This window comes from Pseudophryne corroboree, chromosome 3 (assembly GCF_028390025.1).
Source record: "Pseudophryne corroboree isolate aPseCor3 chromosome 3, aPseCor3.hap2, whole genome shotgun sequence".
In the NCBI taxonomy this organism is placed as follows: Eukaryota; Metazoa; Chordata; class Amphibia; order Anura; family Myobatrachidae; genus Pseudophryne; species Pseudophryne corroboree.
The window spans coordinates 97,057,017-97,072,394 of record NC_086446.1 but is presented as its reverse complement, the minus strand read 5'-3'; the positions used below and the strand labels follow the sequence as shown (position 1 = coordinate 97,072,394).

The 15,378-nt window shown below is 45.8% G+C and overlaps 1 protein-coding gene across 1 annotated transcript; it reads right to left on the bottom strand.

The window, feature by feature from the left end:
• Positions 1–1,430: 1,430 nt before the first annotated feature.
• LOC135057203 (zinc finger protein 383-like) lies at positions 1,431–14,917 on the bottom strand. The gene is made up of 4 exons (XM_063963098.1): positions 14,852–14,917; positions 12,641–12,767; positions 12,406–12,519; positions 1,431–2,594 (listed from the first exon to the last, which is right to left on the bottom strand). The coding sequence occupies exons 1-4, from the start codon at positions 14,915–14,917 to the stop codon at positions 1,630–1,632; spliced, it is 1,272 nt and encodes a 423-aa protein (XP_063819168.1). The 3' UTR covers positions 1,431–1,629.
• Positions 14,918–15,378: the final 461 nt, after the last annotated feature.

Sequence of the window (15,378 nt, the reverse complement as noted above, 5' to 3'; positions counted from 1 at the left end):
ACTGTAGATCTATGAACCGGATGCTGAGATAAAGTACCAGCATGCCAGCCAATCAGCTCCTATAATTTTTCAAACACAGCCTGTAACATGGCAGTTAAGAGCTGATTGGCTGGTACTTTATCTCTGTGCACTTTATCTCTTTCCAAGGCATAGTACATGGGGCCTAATTCAGACCTGATCGCTGCTGTGCGTTTTCGCTCAGCAGCCAAACAGGTGTCGCAGTGCGCCGGCGCATGCCAGACAGCCAATGGCCATCTCAGCCCTGCAATCGTCTCTGCCTGATTGACAGGCAGAGGCGGACGCTGGGCAGGAGGGGGCGGGCCGGCGGCGTTTGGCCATGGTTTTAGGGGCACAGTCCAGGCAACGCAGGCGTGCCCGGACCATGCGGGGGGCGGGCCGTGGTGGCTGCGTAACGTCATGCGCAGCCGCTGCGACCTGGACAGCGATGAGTAGTTCTCTATCCTTGGTCCCAATAGGAATAAATTGGGGCAGATGTATTATGCCTGGAGAAATGATAAAGTAGTGATAAGTGCAAGGTGATAACGCACCAGCCAATAAGCTCCTGTCAATTAACATATTTACATACAGTAACCCTTTGTAGGGTGTAATCTCTATACAACAGCAAATAAGTAATAAAAACAGACGGATGCTCATGTGCCATAAAACTTTATTAGTGAACACGATTGAAAACGTATATATATATATATATATATCCCAAATGGGACTGGCACTCTCCTGACTGGCGTAAAGGTACCCCGGTGCCTTCTGTGGAAGAAATGCAGAAATCCGGAAGAAACAGCGGCACTCGAGGATTTTCGTGAAGTATTGAAAATTGTATTCAAAAAAGGTTACAGGTAGCCAACGTTTCGGGGCTTACATGCCCCTTTGTATATACACCTTGACAAAGGGGCATGTAAGCCCCGAAACGTTGGCTACCTGTAACCTTTTTTGAATACAATTTTCAATACTTCACGAAAATCCTCGAGTGCCGCTGTTTCTTCCGGATTTCTATATATATATATATATATATATAAAAAACTTGCTATGAGCTGTAGCGCAGATCACAGTTTCCCATTACCGCAAGCCATGTTTTCCTCTCCGGTGACGGGCAAGATGAAAGTCATTAGTGAAACTCCTTCCACACTCGAGACAGGAGAAAGGTTTCACTCCCGTGTGAATCCTCTGGTGTCTTATAAGATGAGGGTTAGTGGCAAAAGATTTCCCACATTCACTACAGGAAAACGGCTTTTCCCCAGTGTGGACCTTAAAGTGTCTAGGAAGGTGCGAAGCACATCTAAAATGCTTGCCGCACTCTTTGCACGCAAATGGCTTCTCCCCTGTGTGAATCCTCATATGCATGACAAGACCAGGTCTATAGTGAAAAGATTTCCCACATTCAGGGCACAAAAATGGCTTCTCTCCTGTGTGACACATTAGGTGCGTAACAAGAGACCTGAGGAAAATGACACAATAAACGTCATTGAAACGTTGTTCACCACTACCTGCCTATTACGAGTTCTTATTGATTTAGACACCAGGAGTGCCGCGTCTATTGCCTGTATATATATATATATATATATATATATAAAAAAACTTGCTATGAGCTGTAGCGCAGATCACAGTTTCCCATTACCGCAAGCCATGTTTTCCTCTCCGGTGACGGGCAAGATGAAAGTCATTAGTGAAACTCCTTCCACACTCGAGACAGGAGAAAGGTTTCACTCCCGTGTGAATCCTCTGGTGTCTTATAAGATGAGGGTTAGTGGCAAAAGATTTCCCACATTCACTACAGGAAAACGGCTTTTCCCCAGTGTGGACCTTAAAGTGTCTAGGAAGGTGCGAAGCACATCTAAAACGCTTGCCGCACTCTTTGCACGCAAATGGCTTCTCCCCTGTGTGAATCCTCATATGCATGACAAGACCAGGTCTATAGTGAAAAGATTTCCCACATTCAGGGCACAAAAATGGCTTCTCTCCTGTGTGACACATTAGGTGCGTAACAAGTTGTGCGTTGCTGGTGTAGACTTTCCCGCACTCAGAGCACGGCCATATCCCACGTCTTGTGTGAATCTTCCGATGTCTGCTAAGATTTCCTATCAGAGTGAAACACTTGCCGCAGTCATTACATTCCAGAGAATTCTCACTTCCTACAGGAGGCCTCTCTACAGCTGCTTCCAACGTAGCACAACCTTTCTCATCAGACAGTCCTTCCGGCTTTTGTCCTGAGGTCTGGCCTCTAGGTAAAGAGTCATTGTGAGGATTTCCAACCACTTCCCTGAGACTGTAAGCCATAACTGCCACACAGTTTGTTGCTCTGGTGTCAGGGTGATTAGCGGTGGATTGTGTAATGTATATGGCAGGATGGTCTATCCAAGGTTCTCCTTTGCGTGGCCAAAGGGACTGTGGGACATTTCCTCCTTCATGTGGGTTTGACATCTCTGTGTCTTTCTCTGCAGATTTCCTGGCACTAGTTCCTCGGGTACTTCTGCGTGTGGGTCCCTTGTTATATTCCCGGACAGCGCCTGCTGGCGGACTGATGTGTTGTCTTTCAGGATTACGTTTCTTTGTGAATCCATCACATAGAAATAAATGATCTGTAAGTGGACACAAGAAGCAGTGCAACATCAGTTAATTGTTTGTCCTAAGTCTCTGACACAGCTGTCTACAGAATAAGGATTTTCTTGTTGCAATACTTGAAAGACAGCCTGGAGACACTGTGGGTGGGGTTAGTGGAGATGGGACTAAGGGGTTGCTTCAGAGGTAGACGCATAGAAACCATCAGCGCAAGCGCCAGATGGGTTCTTTGAGCATGCACCAGAGATGGTTGCCGCCAAGGGGCACAGATCCGAATTGCATGGAGTTCCATCCAATTTCTATGGGCATTTCTTGGGGGTCACTGGAGGGTGGTGGGTATGCCATGGGTGCAGTGGGGCCCAGTAGTAGCCGAGTCAAAAGTCAAAGCTGCTACTCTACTGCCTCCACCTCTGAATCCCCCCCGCAAGTTGCGTACAACTGTGAGTCGCCCGTAGATGCATTAGATGCATACACAGAACTCTGGAGCATTAGAGATCCAGACACAAAACTGACTTGAGTGCAGTCCTGCATCAGTCCCAGTGTCACCACATGGATCTTTTTTTAACCACCTTAAACATTTCACATGTGCCAGTCTCCATATTTTTAGTACAGTGTTGTGCACTGTGCGAAAGTGAAAACTCTTAACATATAGTTAGTAAGTAAAGACACAATACAGACATATAGGTGGGAGATTTAGAAAACCATCTAAAGGAGACAAGTAGAGATGTTGCCCATAGCAACCAATCAGATTCAAGCTCTCGTTTTATAGACTATATTAGATAAACGATAGCTAGAATTTGATTGGTTGCTATTAGATATGAGCGGGTTCGGTTTCTCTGAATCCGAACCCGCCAGAACTTCATGTTTTTTTTCACGGGTCCGAGCGACTCGGATCTTCCCGCCTTGCTCGGTTAACCCGAGCGCGCCCGAACGTCATCATGACGCTGTCGGATTCTCGCGAGGCTCGGATTCTATCGCGAGACTCGGATTCTATATAAGGAGCCGCGCGTCGCCGCCATTTTCACACGTGCATTGAGATTGATAGGGAGAGGACGTGGCTGGCGTCCTCTCCATTTAGATTATAAGAGACTGAGAGAGATTTACTGGAGCTGACTAGGAGGAGTACTGTTACTGTAGAAGTGTAGAGACTGAGTGGAGAGAGTTTACTAGTGAGGACAGTGCAGTTTACTTTATAATCCGTTCTCTGCCTGAAAAAAGCGATACACAGCACACAGTGACTCAGTCACATACCATATCTGTGTGCACTGCTCAGGCTCAGGCCAGTGTGCTGCATCATCTATTATCTATATATAATATTATATATATCTGTCTGACTGCTCAGCTCACACAGCTTATAATTGTGGGGGAGACTGGGGAGCACTACTGCAGTGCCAGTTATAGGTTATAGCAGGAGCCAGGAGTACATAATATATTATATAGTGAGTGACCACCAGACACACAGTGCAGTTTATTTAATATATCCGTTCTCTGCCTGAAAAAAGCGATACACACAGTGACTCAGTCAGTCACATACCATATCTGTGTGCACTGCTCAGGCTCAGGCCAGTGTGCTGCATCATCTATTATCTATATATAATATTATATATATCTGTCTGACTGCTCAGCTCACACAGCTTATAATTGTGGGGGAGACTGGGGAGCACTACTGCAGTGCCAGTTATAGGTTACAGCAGGAGCCAGGAGTACATAATATATTATATAGTGAGTGACCACCAGACACACAGTGCAGTTTATTTAATATATCCGTTCTCTGCCTGAAAAAAGCGATACACACAGTGACTCAGTCAGTCACATACCATATCTGTGTGCACTGCTCAGGCTCAGGCCAGTGTGCTGCATCATCTATTATCTATATATAATATTATATATATCTGTCTGACTGCTCAGCTCACACAGCTTATAATTGTGGGGGAGACTGGGGAGCACTACTGCAGTGCCAGTTATAGGTTATAGCAGGAGCCAGGAGTACATAATATATTATATAGTGAGTGACCACCAGACACACAGTGCAGTTTATTTAATATATCCGTTCTCTGCCTGAAAAAAGCGATACACACAGTGACTCAGTCAGTCACATACCATATCTGTGTGCACTGCTCAGGCTCAGGCCAGTGTGCTGCATCATCTATATATATTATATATCTGTCTGACTGCTCAGCTCACACAGCTTATAATTGTGGGGGAGACTGGGGAGCACTACTGCAGTGCCAGTTATAGGTTATAGCAGGAGCCAGGAGTACATATTATATTAAAATTAAACAGTGCACACTTTTGCTGCAGGAGTGCCACTGCCAGTGTGACTGACCAGTGACCTGACCACACTGACCACCAGTATAGTTAGTAGTATACTTATATTGTGATTGCCTGAAAAAGTTAAACACTCGTCGTGTGACTTCACTTGTGTGTTTTTTTTTTTTTTATTCTATAAAAATAAAACTCATTCTGCTGACAGACAGTGTCCAGCAGGTCCGTCATTATATAATATATAATATATACCTGTCCGGCTGCAGTAGTGATATATATATATTTTTTATATCATTTATCATCCAGTCGCAGCAGACACAGTACGGTAGTTCATGGCTGTGGCTACCTCTGTGTCTCTGCACTCGGCAGGCAGTCCGTCCATAATTGTAATACCACCTAACCGTGGATTTTTTTCATTCTTCTTTATACATACATAGTTACATAGACATCTTCTCTTTATCAACCAGTCTATATTAGCTGCAGACACAGTACAGTACGGTAGTTCACGGCTGTGGCTACCTCTGTGTCTGCACTCGGCAGGCAGTCCGTCCATAATTGTATACCACCTAACCGTGGTTTTTTTTCATTCTTCTTTATACATACATAGTTACATAGACATCTTCTCTTTATCAACCAGTCTATATTAGCTGCAGACACAGTACAGTACGGTAGTTCACGGCTGTGGCTACCTCTGTGTCTGCACTCGGCAGGCAGTCCGTCCATAATTGTATACCACCTAACCGTGGATTTTTTTCAGTCTTCTTTATACATACATAGTTACATAGACATCTTCTCTTTATCAACCAGTCTATATTAGCTGCAGACACAGTACAGTACGGTAGTTCACGGCTGTGGCTACCTCTGTGTCTGCAGTCGGCAGGCAGTCCATAATTGTATACTAGTATCCATCTCCATTGTTTACCTGAGGTGCCTTTTAGTTGTGCCTATTAAAATATGGAGAACAAAAATGTTGAGGTTCCAAAATTAGGGAAAGATCAAGATCCACTTCCACCTCGTGCTGAAGCTGCTGCCACTAGTCATGGCCGAGACGATGAAATGCCAGCAACGTCGTCTGCCAAGGCCGATGCCCAATGTCATAGTACAGAGCATGTCAAATCCAAAACACCAAATATCAGAAAAAAAAGGACTTCAAAACCTAAAATAAAATTGTCGGAGGAGAAGCGTAAACTTGCCAATATGCCATTTACCACACGGAGTGGCAAGGAACGGCTGAGGCCCTGGCCTATGTTCATGGCTAGTGGTTCAGCTTCACATGAGGATGGAAGCACTCAGCCTCTCGCTAGAAAAATGAAAAGACTCAAGCTGGCAAAAGCAGCACAGCAAAGAACTGTGCATTCTTCGAAATCCCAAATCCACAAGGAGAGTCCAATTGTGTCGGTTGCGATGCCTGACCTTCCCAACACTGGACGTGAAGAGCATGCGCCTTCCACCATTTGCACGCCCCCTGCAAGTGCTGGAAGGAGCACCCGCAGTCCAGTTCCTGATAGTCAGATTGAAGATGTCAGTGTTGAAGTACACCAGGATGAGGAGGATATGGGTGTTGCTGGCGCTGGGGAGGAAATTGACCAGGAGGATTCTGATGGTGAGGTGGTTTGTTTAAGTCAGGCACCCGGGGAGACACCTGTTGTCCGTGGGAGGAATATGGCCGTTGACATGCCAGGTGAAAATACCAAAAAAATCAGCTCTTCGGTGTGGAGGTATTTCACCAGAAATGCGGACAACAGGTGTCAAGCCGTGTGTTCCCTTTGTCAAGCTGTAATAAGTAGGGGTAAGGACGTTAACCACCTCGGAACATCCTCCCTTATACGTCACCTGCAGCGCATTCATAATAAGTCAGTGACAAGTTCAAAAACTTTGGGTGACAGCGGAAGCAGTCCACTGACCAGTAAATCCCTTCCTCTTGTAACCAAGCTCACGCAAACCACCCCACCAACTCCCTCAGTGTCAATTTCCTCCTTCCCCAGGAATGCCAATAGTCCTGCAGGCCATGTCACTGGCAATTCTGACGAGTCCTCTCCTGCCTGGGATTCCTCCGATGCATCCTTGCGTGTAACGCCTACTGCTGCTGGCGCTGCTGTTGTTGCCGCTGGGAGTCGATGGTCATCCCAGAGGGGAAGTCGTAAGCCCACTTGTACTACTTCCAGTAAGCAATTGACTGTTCAACAGTCCTTTGCGAGGAAGATGAAATATCACAGCAGTCATCCTACTGCAAAGCGGATAACTGAGGCCTTGACAACTATGTTGGTGTTAGACGTGCGTCCGGTATCCGCCGTTAGTTCACAGGGAACTAGACAATTTATTGAGGCAGTGTGCCCCCGTTACCAAATACCATCTAGGTTCCACTTCTCTAGGCAGGCGATACCGAGAATGTACACGGACGTCAGAAAAAGACTCACCAGTGTCCTAAAAAATGCAGTTGTACCCAATGTCCACTTAACCACGGACATGTGGACAAGTGGAGCAGGGCAGGGTCAGGACTATATGACTGTGACAGCCCACTGGGTAGATGTATGGACTCCCGCCGCAAGAACAGCAGCGGCGGCACCAGTAGCAGCATCTCGCAAACGCCAACTCTTTCCTAGGCAGGCTACGCTTTGTATCACCGCTTTCCAGAATACGCACACAGCTGAAAACCTCTTACGGCAACTGAGGAAGATCATCGCGGAATGGCTTACCCCAATTGGACTCTCCTGTGGACTTGTGGCATCGGACAACGCCAGCAATATTGTGTGTGCATTAAATATGGGCAAATTCCAGCACGTCCCATGTTTTGCACATACCTTGAATTTGGTGGTGCAGAATTTTTTAAAAAACGACAGGGGCGTGCAAGAGATGCTGTCGGTGGCCAGAAGAATTGCGGGACACTTTCGGCGTACAGGCACCACGTACAGAAGACTGGAGCACCACCAAAAACTACTGAACCTGCCCTGCCATCATCTGAAGCAAGAAGTGGTAACGAGGTGGAATTCAACCCTCTATATGCTTCAGAGGTTGGAGGAGCAGCAAAAGGACATTCAAGCCTATACAATTGAGCACGATATAGGAGGTGGAATGCACCTGTCTCAAGTGCAGTGGAGAATGATTTCAACGTTGTGCAAGGTTCTGATGCCCTTTGAACTTGCCACACGTGAAGTCAGTTCAGACACTGCCAGCCTGAGTCAGGTCATTCCCCTCAACAGGCTTTTGCAGAAGAAGCTGGAGGCATTGAAGAAGGAGCTAAAAGGGAGCGATTCCGCTAGGCATGTGGGACTTGTGGATGCAGCCCTTAATTCGCTTAACAAGGATTCACGGGTGGTCAATCTGTTGAAATCAGAGCACTACATTTTGGCCACCGTGCTCGATCCTAGATTTAAAGCCTACCTTGGATCTCTCTTTCCGGCAGACACAAGTCTGCTGGGGTTGAAAGACCTGCTGGTGACAAAATTGTCAAGTCAAGCGGAACGCGACCTGTCAACATCTCCTCCTTCACATTCTCCCGCAACTGGGGGTGCGAGGAAAAGGCTCAGAATTCCGAGCCCACCCGCTGGCGGTGATGCAGGGCAGTCTGGAGCGACTGCTGATGCTGACATCTGGTCCGGACTGAAGGACCTGACAACGATTACGGACATGTCGTCTACTGTCACTGCATATGATTCTCTCAACATTGATAGAATGGTGGAGGATTATATGAGTGACCGCATCCAAGTAGGCACGTCACACAGTCCGTACTTATACTGGCAGGAAAAAGAGGCAATTTGGAGGCCCTTGCACAAATGAGCGGATTCGGTTTTACTCGGTTTTACTCGGTTCTCAAAACCGAATCTTATTGGCTATCCAAAACACGTGACATCCGTGAGCCAATAAGATTCGGTTTTGAGAACCGAGTAAAACCGAGTAAAACCGAATCCGCTCATCTCTAGCACAAACTGGCTTTATTCTACCTAAGTTGCCCTCCCACAAGTGTGTACTCCGAAAGAGTGTTTAGTGCCGCCGCTCACCTTGTCAGCAATCGGCGTACGAGGTTACATCCAGAAAATGTGGAGAAGATGATGTTCATTAAAATGAATTATAATCAATTCCTCCGCGGAGACATTGACCAGCAGCAATTGCCTCCACAAAGTACACAGGGAGCTGAGATGGTGGATTCCAGTGGGGACGAATTGATAATCTGTGAGGAGGGGGATGTACACGGTGATATATCGGAGGGTGAAGATGAGGTGGACATCTTGCCTCTGTAGAGCCAGTTTGTGCAAGGAGAGATTAATTGCTTCTTTTTTGGGGGGGGTCCAAACCAACCCGTCATATCAGTCACAGTCGTGTGGCAGACCCTGTCACTGAAATGATGGGTTGGTTAAAGTGTGCATGTCCTGTTTTGTTTATACAACATAAGGGTGGGTGGGAGGGCCCAAGGACAATTCCATCTTGCACCTCTTTTTTCTTTTCTTTTTCTTTGCATCATGTGCTGATTGGGGAGGGTTTTTTGGAAGGGACATCCTGCGTGACACTGCAGTGCCACTCCTAGATGGGCCCGGTGTTTGTGTCGGCCACTAGGGTCGCTAATCTTACTCACACAGTCAGCTACCTCATTGCGCCTCTTTTTTTCTTTGCGTCATGTGCTGTTTGGGGAGGGTTTTTTGGAAGGGACATCCTGCGTGACACTGCAGTGCCACTCCTAGATGGGCCCGGTGTTTGTGTCGGCCACTAGGGTCGCTAATCTTACTCACACAGCTACCTCATTGCGCCTCTTTTTTTCTTTGCGTCATGTGCTGTTTGGGGAGGGTTTTTTGGAAGGGACATCCTGCGTGACACTGCAGTGCCACTCCTAGATGGGCCCGGTGTTTGTGTCGGCCACTAGGGTCGCTAATCTTACTCACACAGCTACCTCATTGCGCCTCTTTTTTTCTTTGCGTCATGTGCTGTTTGGGGAGGGTTTTTTGGAAGGGCCATCCTGCGTGACACTGCAGTGCCACTCCTAGATGGGCCCGGTGTTTGTGTCGGCCACTAGGGTCGCTAATCTTACTCACACAGCTACCTCATTGCGCCTCTTTTTTTCTTTGCGTCATGTGCTGTTTGGGGAGGGTTTTTTGGAAGGGACATCCTGCGTGACACTGCAGTGCCACTCCTAGATGGGCCCGGTGTTTGTGTCGGCCACTAGGGTCGCTTATCTTACTCACACAGCGACCTCGGTGCAAATTTTAGGACTAAAAATAATATTGTGAGGTGTGAGGTATTCAGAATAGACTGAAAATGAGTGTAAATTATGGTTTTTGAGGTTAATAATACTTTGGGATCAAAATGACCCCCAAATTCTATGATTTAAGCTGTTTTTTAGTGTTTTTTGAAAAAAACACCCGAATCCAAAACACACCCGAATCCGACAAAAAAAATTCGGTGAGGTTTTGCCAAAACGCGTTCGAACCCAAAACACGGCCGCGGAACCGAACCCAAAACCAAAACACAAAACCCGAAAAATTTCAGGCGCTCATCTCTAGTTGCTATGCCTATACTTGTCAGCTTTAGCAGGTCTGGTAAATCTCCCCTTAGGTGGCTAGTAAAGACATAGGCCCATCAAGTTTGTTTCATAAATGTCAATTGCCTGGATACTGAGGAAGGTGAAACAGAACTCTCTATGAGACAGTTGCCCAATTACCCTCAAATTCCTTCCTAACCTCCAGAATTGCAAGAAAAATACATTTCCTGGATCACTAATCTCATAATATACAGTAACATAGAATTTGACGGCAGATAAGAACCACTTGGTCCATCTAGTCTGCCCGTAAACACATGTACAGACACACACTTACACACTAGGGTTAATTTTTTTGTTGGGAGACAATTAAGCTATCAATATATTTTCGGTTTGTGGAAGGAAACCGCCGTACCAGGAGGAAACCCCACAAATCCAGGACAAATGTACACGCAGTTAGGGGCAAGGTGGGAATCGAACCCATGACCTCAGTGCTGTGAGGCACTAATGCTAACCATATCATCTACTACTTACAGCCTCACATTCCATTTCACGCCCAAAAGGTATCCCGTCCTTACTTATACTCTGTTGAATATAAATATGCAATCACCACCGCATGTGGTAAGGAATTCCATAACTTATCTACCCTTACAGTAAAGAACCCTTTCCTATTCACCATCGTTCTTTCATTCACTGATGACCAACTGTCATTCTGCCGACATAGACAAATTGTAGTTATAAACTAGATGTATTATAATCATTGATGTATTTAGCCAGTGTAACTTATAATGGCATGTACATTTCACTGCTTCACAACATATAGCTCCATCACAGATCTTTATGCCATGCTTTTACCACGACAGCTTGCTTAAGTGGTGTTCAGCTTCCAAATAGAACGCAACTTAAGAAAACATTTGCATGACAGAGCACGAATAGTATTGTTACATCTTATATGACCTACAGAATGCTCTACTCCCCGACAGGAGAATGGATGAGGACAGGGGCGTAGCCAGAACTTTGTGGGCCCTATAGCAACATTTTGAAGGGCCCCTTGTCCCAATGCTTTTCGAGTGACACCTCTCTGCAGCAAGTGTTAATTTTAAGCCATAGAATAGTGCCCTAGTTCATTTTATGATCCACAGTAGTGCCTCAGTTAATGTTATGCCCCATAGTAGTGCTAGAGTTTATTTTATGATCGCTATTAGTGCCCTAGTTCACATTATGTCACATTGTAGGGGTGCCAGTACGCAGTATGCAACACATTACCCACAACTCACATTATGACATATAGTGTCCCCAGTTCATATATTATGCCATACTATGGCGGCCTCCACCAGGGGCGTAGCCAGAATTTTGGAGGCCCCATAGCAACATTTTGAAGTGGCCCCTGTACCAATGCTTCTAGAGCAGGCATGTCAAACTCATGCTCATCCAGCTGTTGTGAAACTACAAGTCCCAGCACGCTTTACCAGCTGATCAGTGGAATATATAATGGAAAAGCATGCTGGAACTTGTAGTTTCACAACAGCTGGAGGGCCACGAGTTTGACATGCCTGTTCTAGAGATATACCTCTCCGCAGCAGTTGTTCATTGTATGCCCCATAATAGTGCAATAGTTGATTTTCTGAGACATAGTAGTGCCGTAGTTAATGTTATGCCACATAGTAGTGCCCTAGTTTATTTTATTAACCGAAGTAGTGCCCTAGTTCACATTATGTCACATTGAAGGCTGCCAGCACACATTATACAACACAGTACCCCCAATGCACATTATGACATACAGTGTCCCCAGTTCATAGTATGCCACATTATAATACCCTCCAGTTCATTTTATACCACATTTCAATGAACAGGAGAAGGGGCATAATTAGATATATTGTAGGCCCAGAGGCATAAGTTGTAAGGGCCCTAATGTATATACTAATGGTGAAAAATGTATACAACACATATAACTTTGATAGGGAAGGTGAGCTTCTCTCAGCTCCGGGCCCCATAATATCTGCACTGCCTGCACCTATGGTAGCTACACTCTTGGATGAGGGTGATAAATAGCCCATGTGGCACAGGCCTTACACAGACATGGTATGCGTATTACTGACCTCTGCTGGAGATCCTCGGAACCTCCTGACCATGTATCTGCTGGGGAATCTTCAGAACAGGCTCTTCCCCTCGCTCAATCGCTGATACAAGAGGAGGTTTAACAGTGATCAGCCCTGTAGATGCATAATGACAGCGATAACACAATGATAAAATATCTCAGACAGGTTGCACCTGGTCTGCAGAAGACACGCTACAGCTTACACCAAAGTCCAGAAAGACATGACATTTCCTTACCTAGAAATGCCATAGTCTGGTAATTCTCCACCATGACTTCTCTGTATATCTCCTTCTCTTCTGTTTTCAGACAATCCCACTCCTCCTTGGTGAAGTAAATTGCGACCTCATCGAACAGGCATTGTTGCTAGAGAAGTACAGGAAATGGTGCCATAACACAACCAGCAATACAAGGAGTGATGGGGATTGGGGCAAGGGTTGGCAATAAGTGGCCCTCCAGCTGCTGTTGAACTACACATCCCAGCATGCATGCCCTACAACAGTTTAGCATGACCAAACAGAAAAACAGTGGCAGGGCATTGCTGGGATGTGTAGTTTACAACAGCTGGAGGGCCGCTTAATGCCCACTTCTTGATTGGGGTATGTGAAGGTTGGTCAGCTTCCACAACATTTCACAAGAAACTAAGGGGGCAATTCAATGAAATGTGATGATGTGGCAGTGCAGGTGTGTGAACACCGGCAGCGGTCCCTACATCAGGCATTATACCTCACACCCCCACGGGGGCGTACACAGGAAAATGCACGGTGTTAGGTTATCATATGTTCGGGAACACACTGTATGTCGCCCATACCTCGTACCATAACATGCAATGTAAGATCGCAGGATATTGAACTCTCCTCTAAAAACCTAATCTGCCAGTACTGTGGGGGTAATTCAGAGTTGATCGCAGCAGCAAATTTGTTAGCAGTTGGGTAAAACCTTGAGGGTCATTCAGAGTTGATAGCTTGCTAGCTTCTGTTTGCAGCACTGCGCTCAAATAGTCGCCGCCTGTAGGGGAGTGTATTTTTGCTTTGCAAGTGTGCGAATGCCTGTGCAGCGAAGTTCAGCAAAAACATTTAGTGAAGTTTCTGAGTAGATCTGAACTTACTCAGCCCTTGCGATCACTACAGCCTGTCTGGTCCCGGAATTGACGTCACACACCTGCCCTGCAAATGCTTGGACACGCCTGCATTTTTCCAAACACTCCCAGAAAACGGTCAGTTGACACCCATAAATGCCTTCTTCCTGTCAATCACCTTGTGATCCACCGTGCAAATGGATTCTTCGCTAAAGCCATCACTCAGCAACGAAGCGCCTGCGCATTGCGGTGCATACACATGTGCAGTAGTGACCTGATCACATGTGCAGTAGTGACCTGATCACTGCGCTGCAAAAAATGGCAGAATGTGAACAGTTCGGAATGACCCCCCCATGTGCACTGCAGGGGAGGCAGATATAACATGTGCAGAGAGAGTTAGATTTGGGTGGGGTGTGTTCAAACTGAAATCTAAATTGCAGTGTAAAAATAAAGTAGCCAGTATTTACCCTGCACAGAAACAAAATAACCCCCCCACATCTAACTCTCTCTGCACATGTTATATCTGCCCCCCCTACAGTGCACATGGTTTTGCCCAACTGCTAACAAATTTGCTGCTGCGATCAACTCTGACTTACCCCCTGTATGTCAACTCTGCCGATTGTAAATACATCAGTAATCCTAATTGGAGCCCCCATGATCAAAGAAGACCTTTGTGACACTTTCTGGATTTTACCCAATTGCTTTAGGGACCTTCCAGTGAAACTCTTCTACTGTGTAATACATTTGTATGGTTTTGTGACATTTGCATTGTGAAGATACTGATGCTACATGAATGATGCTTCTCCAGAAGATATATATACGTATACTAAACCGGATTGTTTGTGTTTACTGGTAAAATCCCATGGGGTACACTGGCTCACACTGGGGTATAGTGAGTAGAGTATAGAGCCTGGCACTTTATAGCTGCAAAGCGCCTGGGCTTGGATCTTCCCCATCTATAACTCACCTGACCTCAGTCATTGCTAACCAAGCCAAGGGAATCAGAAAGTGAAAGGAAAGAACCGAAGGAGGAAAAAAACTCCTAAACACGTAACACCTCATGGGCAGGAGCCCAAGAACTCTCCGTCCAAAAGTGGCCTCCTTGGAGGCAAATGTGTCAAACCGATAGAACTTTAAATGTATGCTCAGACGACCGGGTGGCAGCCCTACAGAGCTGCTCTGAGGAGTCCTCTGTTGCTATTGGCAACATCTCCACTTCTAAAAACCTGCACTTTAGTAAATATACCCCTAAGAGAGAATAGGCAACTACACATTACAGTCCATTAGGATTCATCTATGGTTTATCTTTCCTAACTGTCACATGTATTTTAATTTAAACAATAGTGTATATAATATAAATGTTGCACCATACCTTTTTATGTGCCCGGCTGATTTTCTTCTTCTTCTTCACTACACGAAGCCTGGTCTGATAACGCATTATGGATTTCTGATCTGTCTGAAAAACTACGTAGATTTAATTAAAAATAAATAAACTACAGCACAAATTGAAGGTCCTCATGCAAACCATATGGCAAAACCAGGTGCATCTAAAATTCCAGCACTCTAAAGTATCTGATTGCAGAAATGTATGAACCCTATTGAACATTGCTGAACATCTTGAAATGTTGTGAATGTTTCCGGAGACTCAATATAATTCCAATAACTTCGAACTGAAAACAAACTTGCTTGGCCGAATCCCCAATCTCCAGTACATATCTCCACTGTACCAGATACTAAGGCATTAAAAACAGGTCCTTTAATTAAGCTGTAGGTTTACTGCTTTGCAGCGCTGAAGTCTTGGATTCAATTCCCAGCATGGCCCTAAAGGCCCCCATACACAGGTGCGATTTTTCCCTACGGGAGAAATCACAGCCGATGCCCCTTGAGCTGCTTGGGAAG

Coding starts and splice junctions, on each gene's coding strand:
- LOC135057203 (XM_063963098.1), bottom strand. CDS start 14,917: ATGCGTTATCAGACCAGGCTTCGTGTAGTGAAGAAGAAGAAGAAAATC. Junction 12,768..14,851: donor TCAGCCGGGCACATAAAAAG/GTATGGTGCAAC, acceptor GTACTTCTCTAG/CAACAATGCCTGTTCGATGA. Junction 12,520..12,640: donor CCAGACTATGGCATTTCTAG/GTAAGGAAATGT, acceptor ATGCATCTACAG/GGCTGATCACTGTTAAACCT.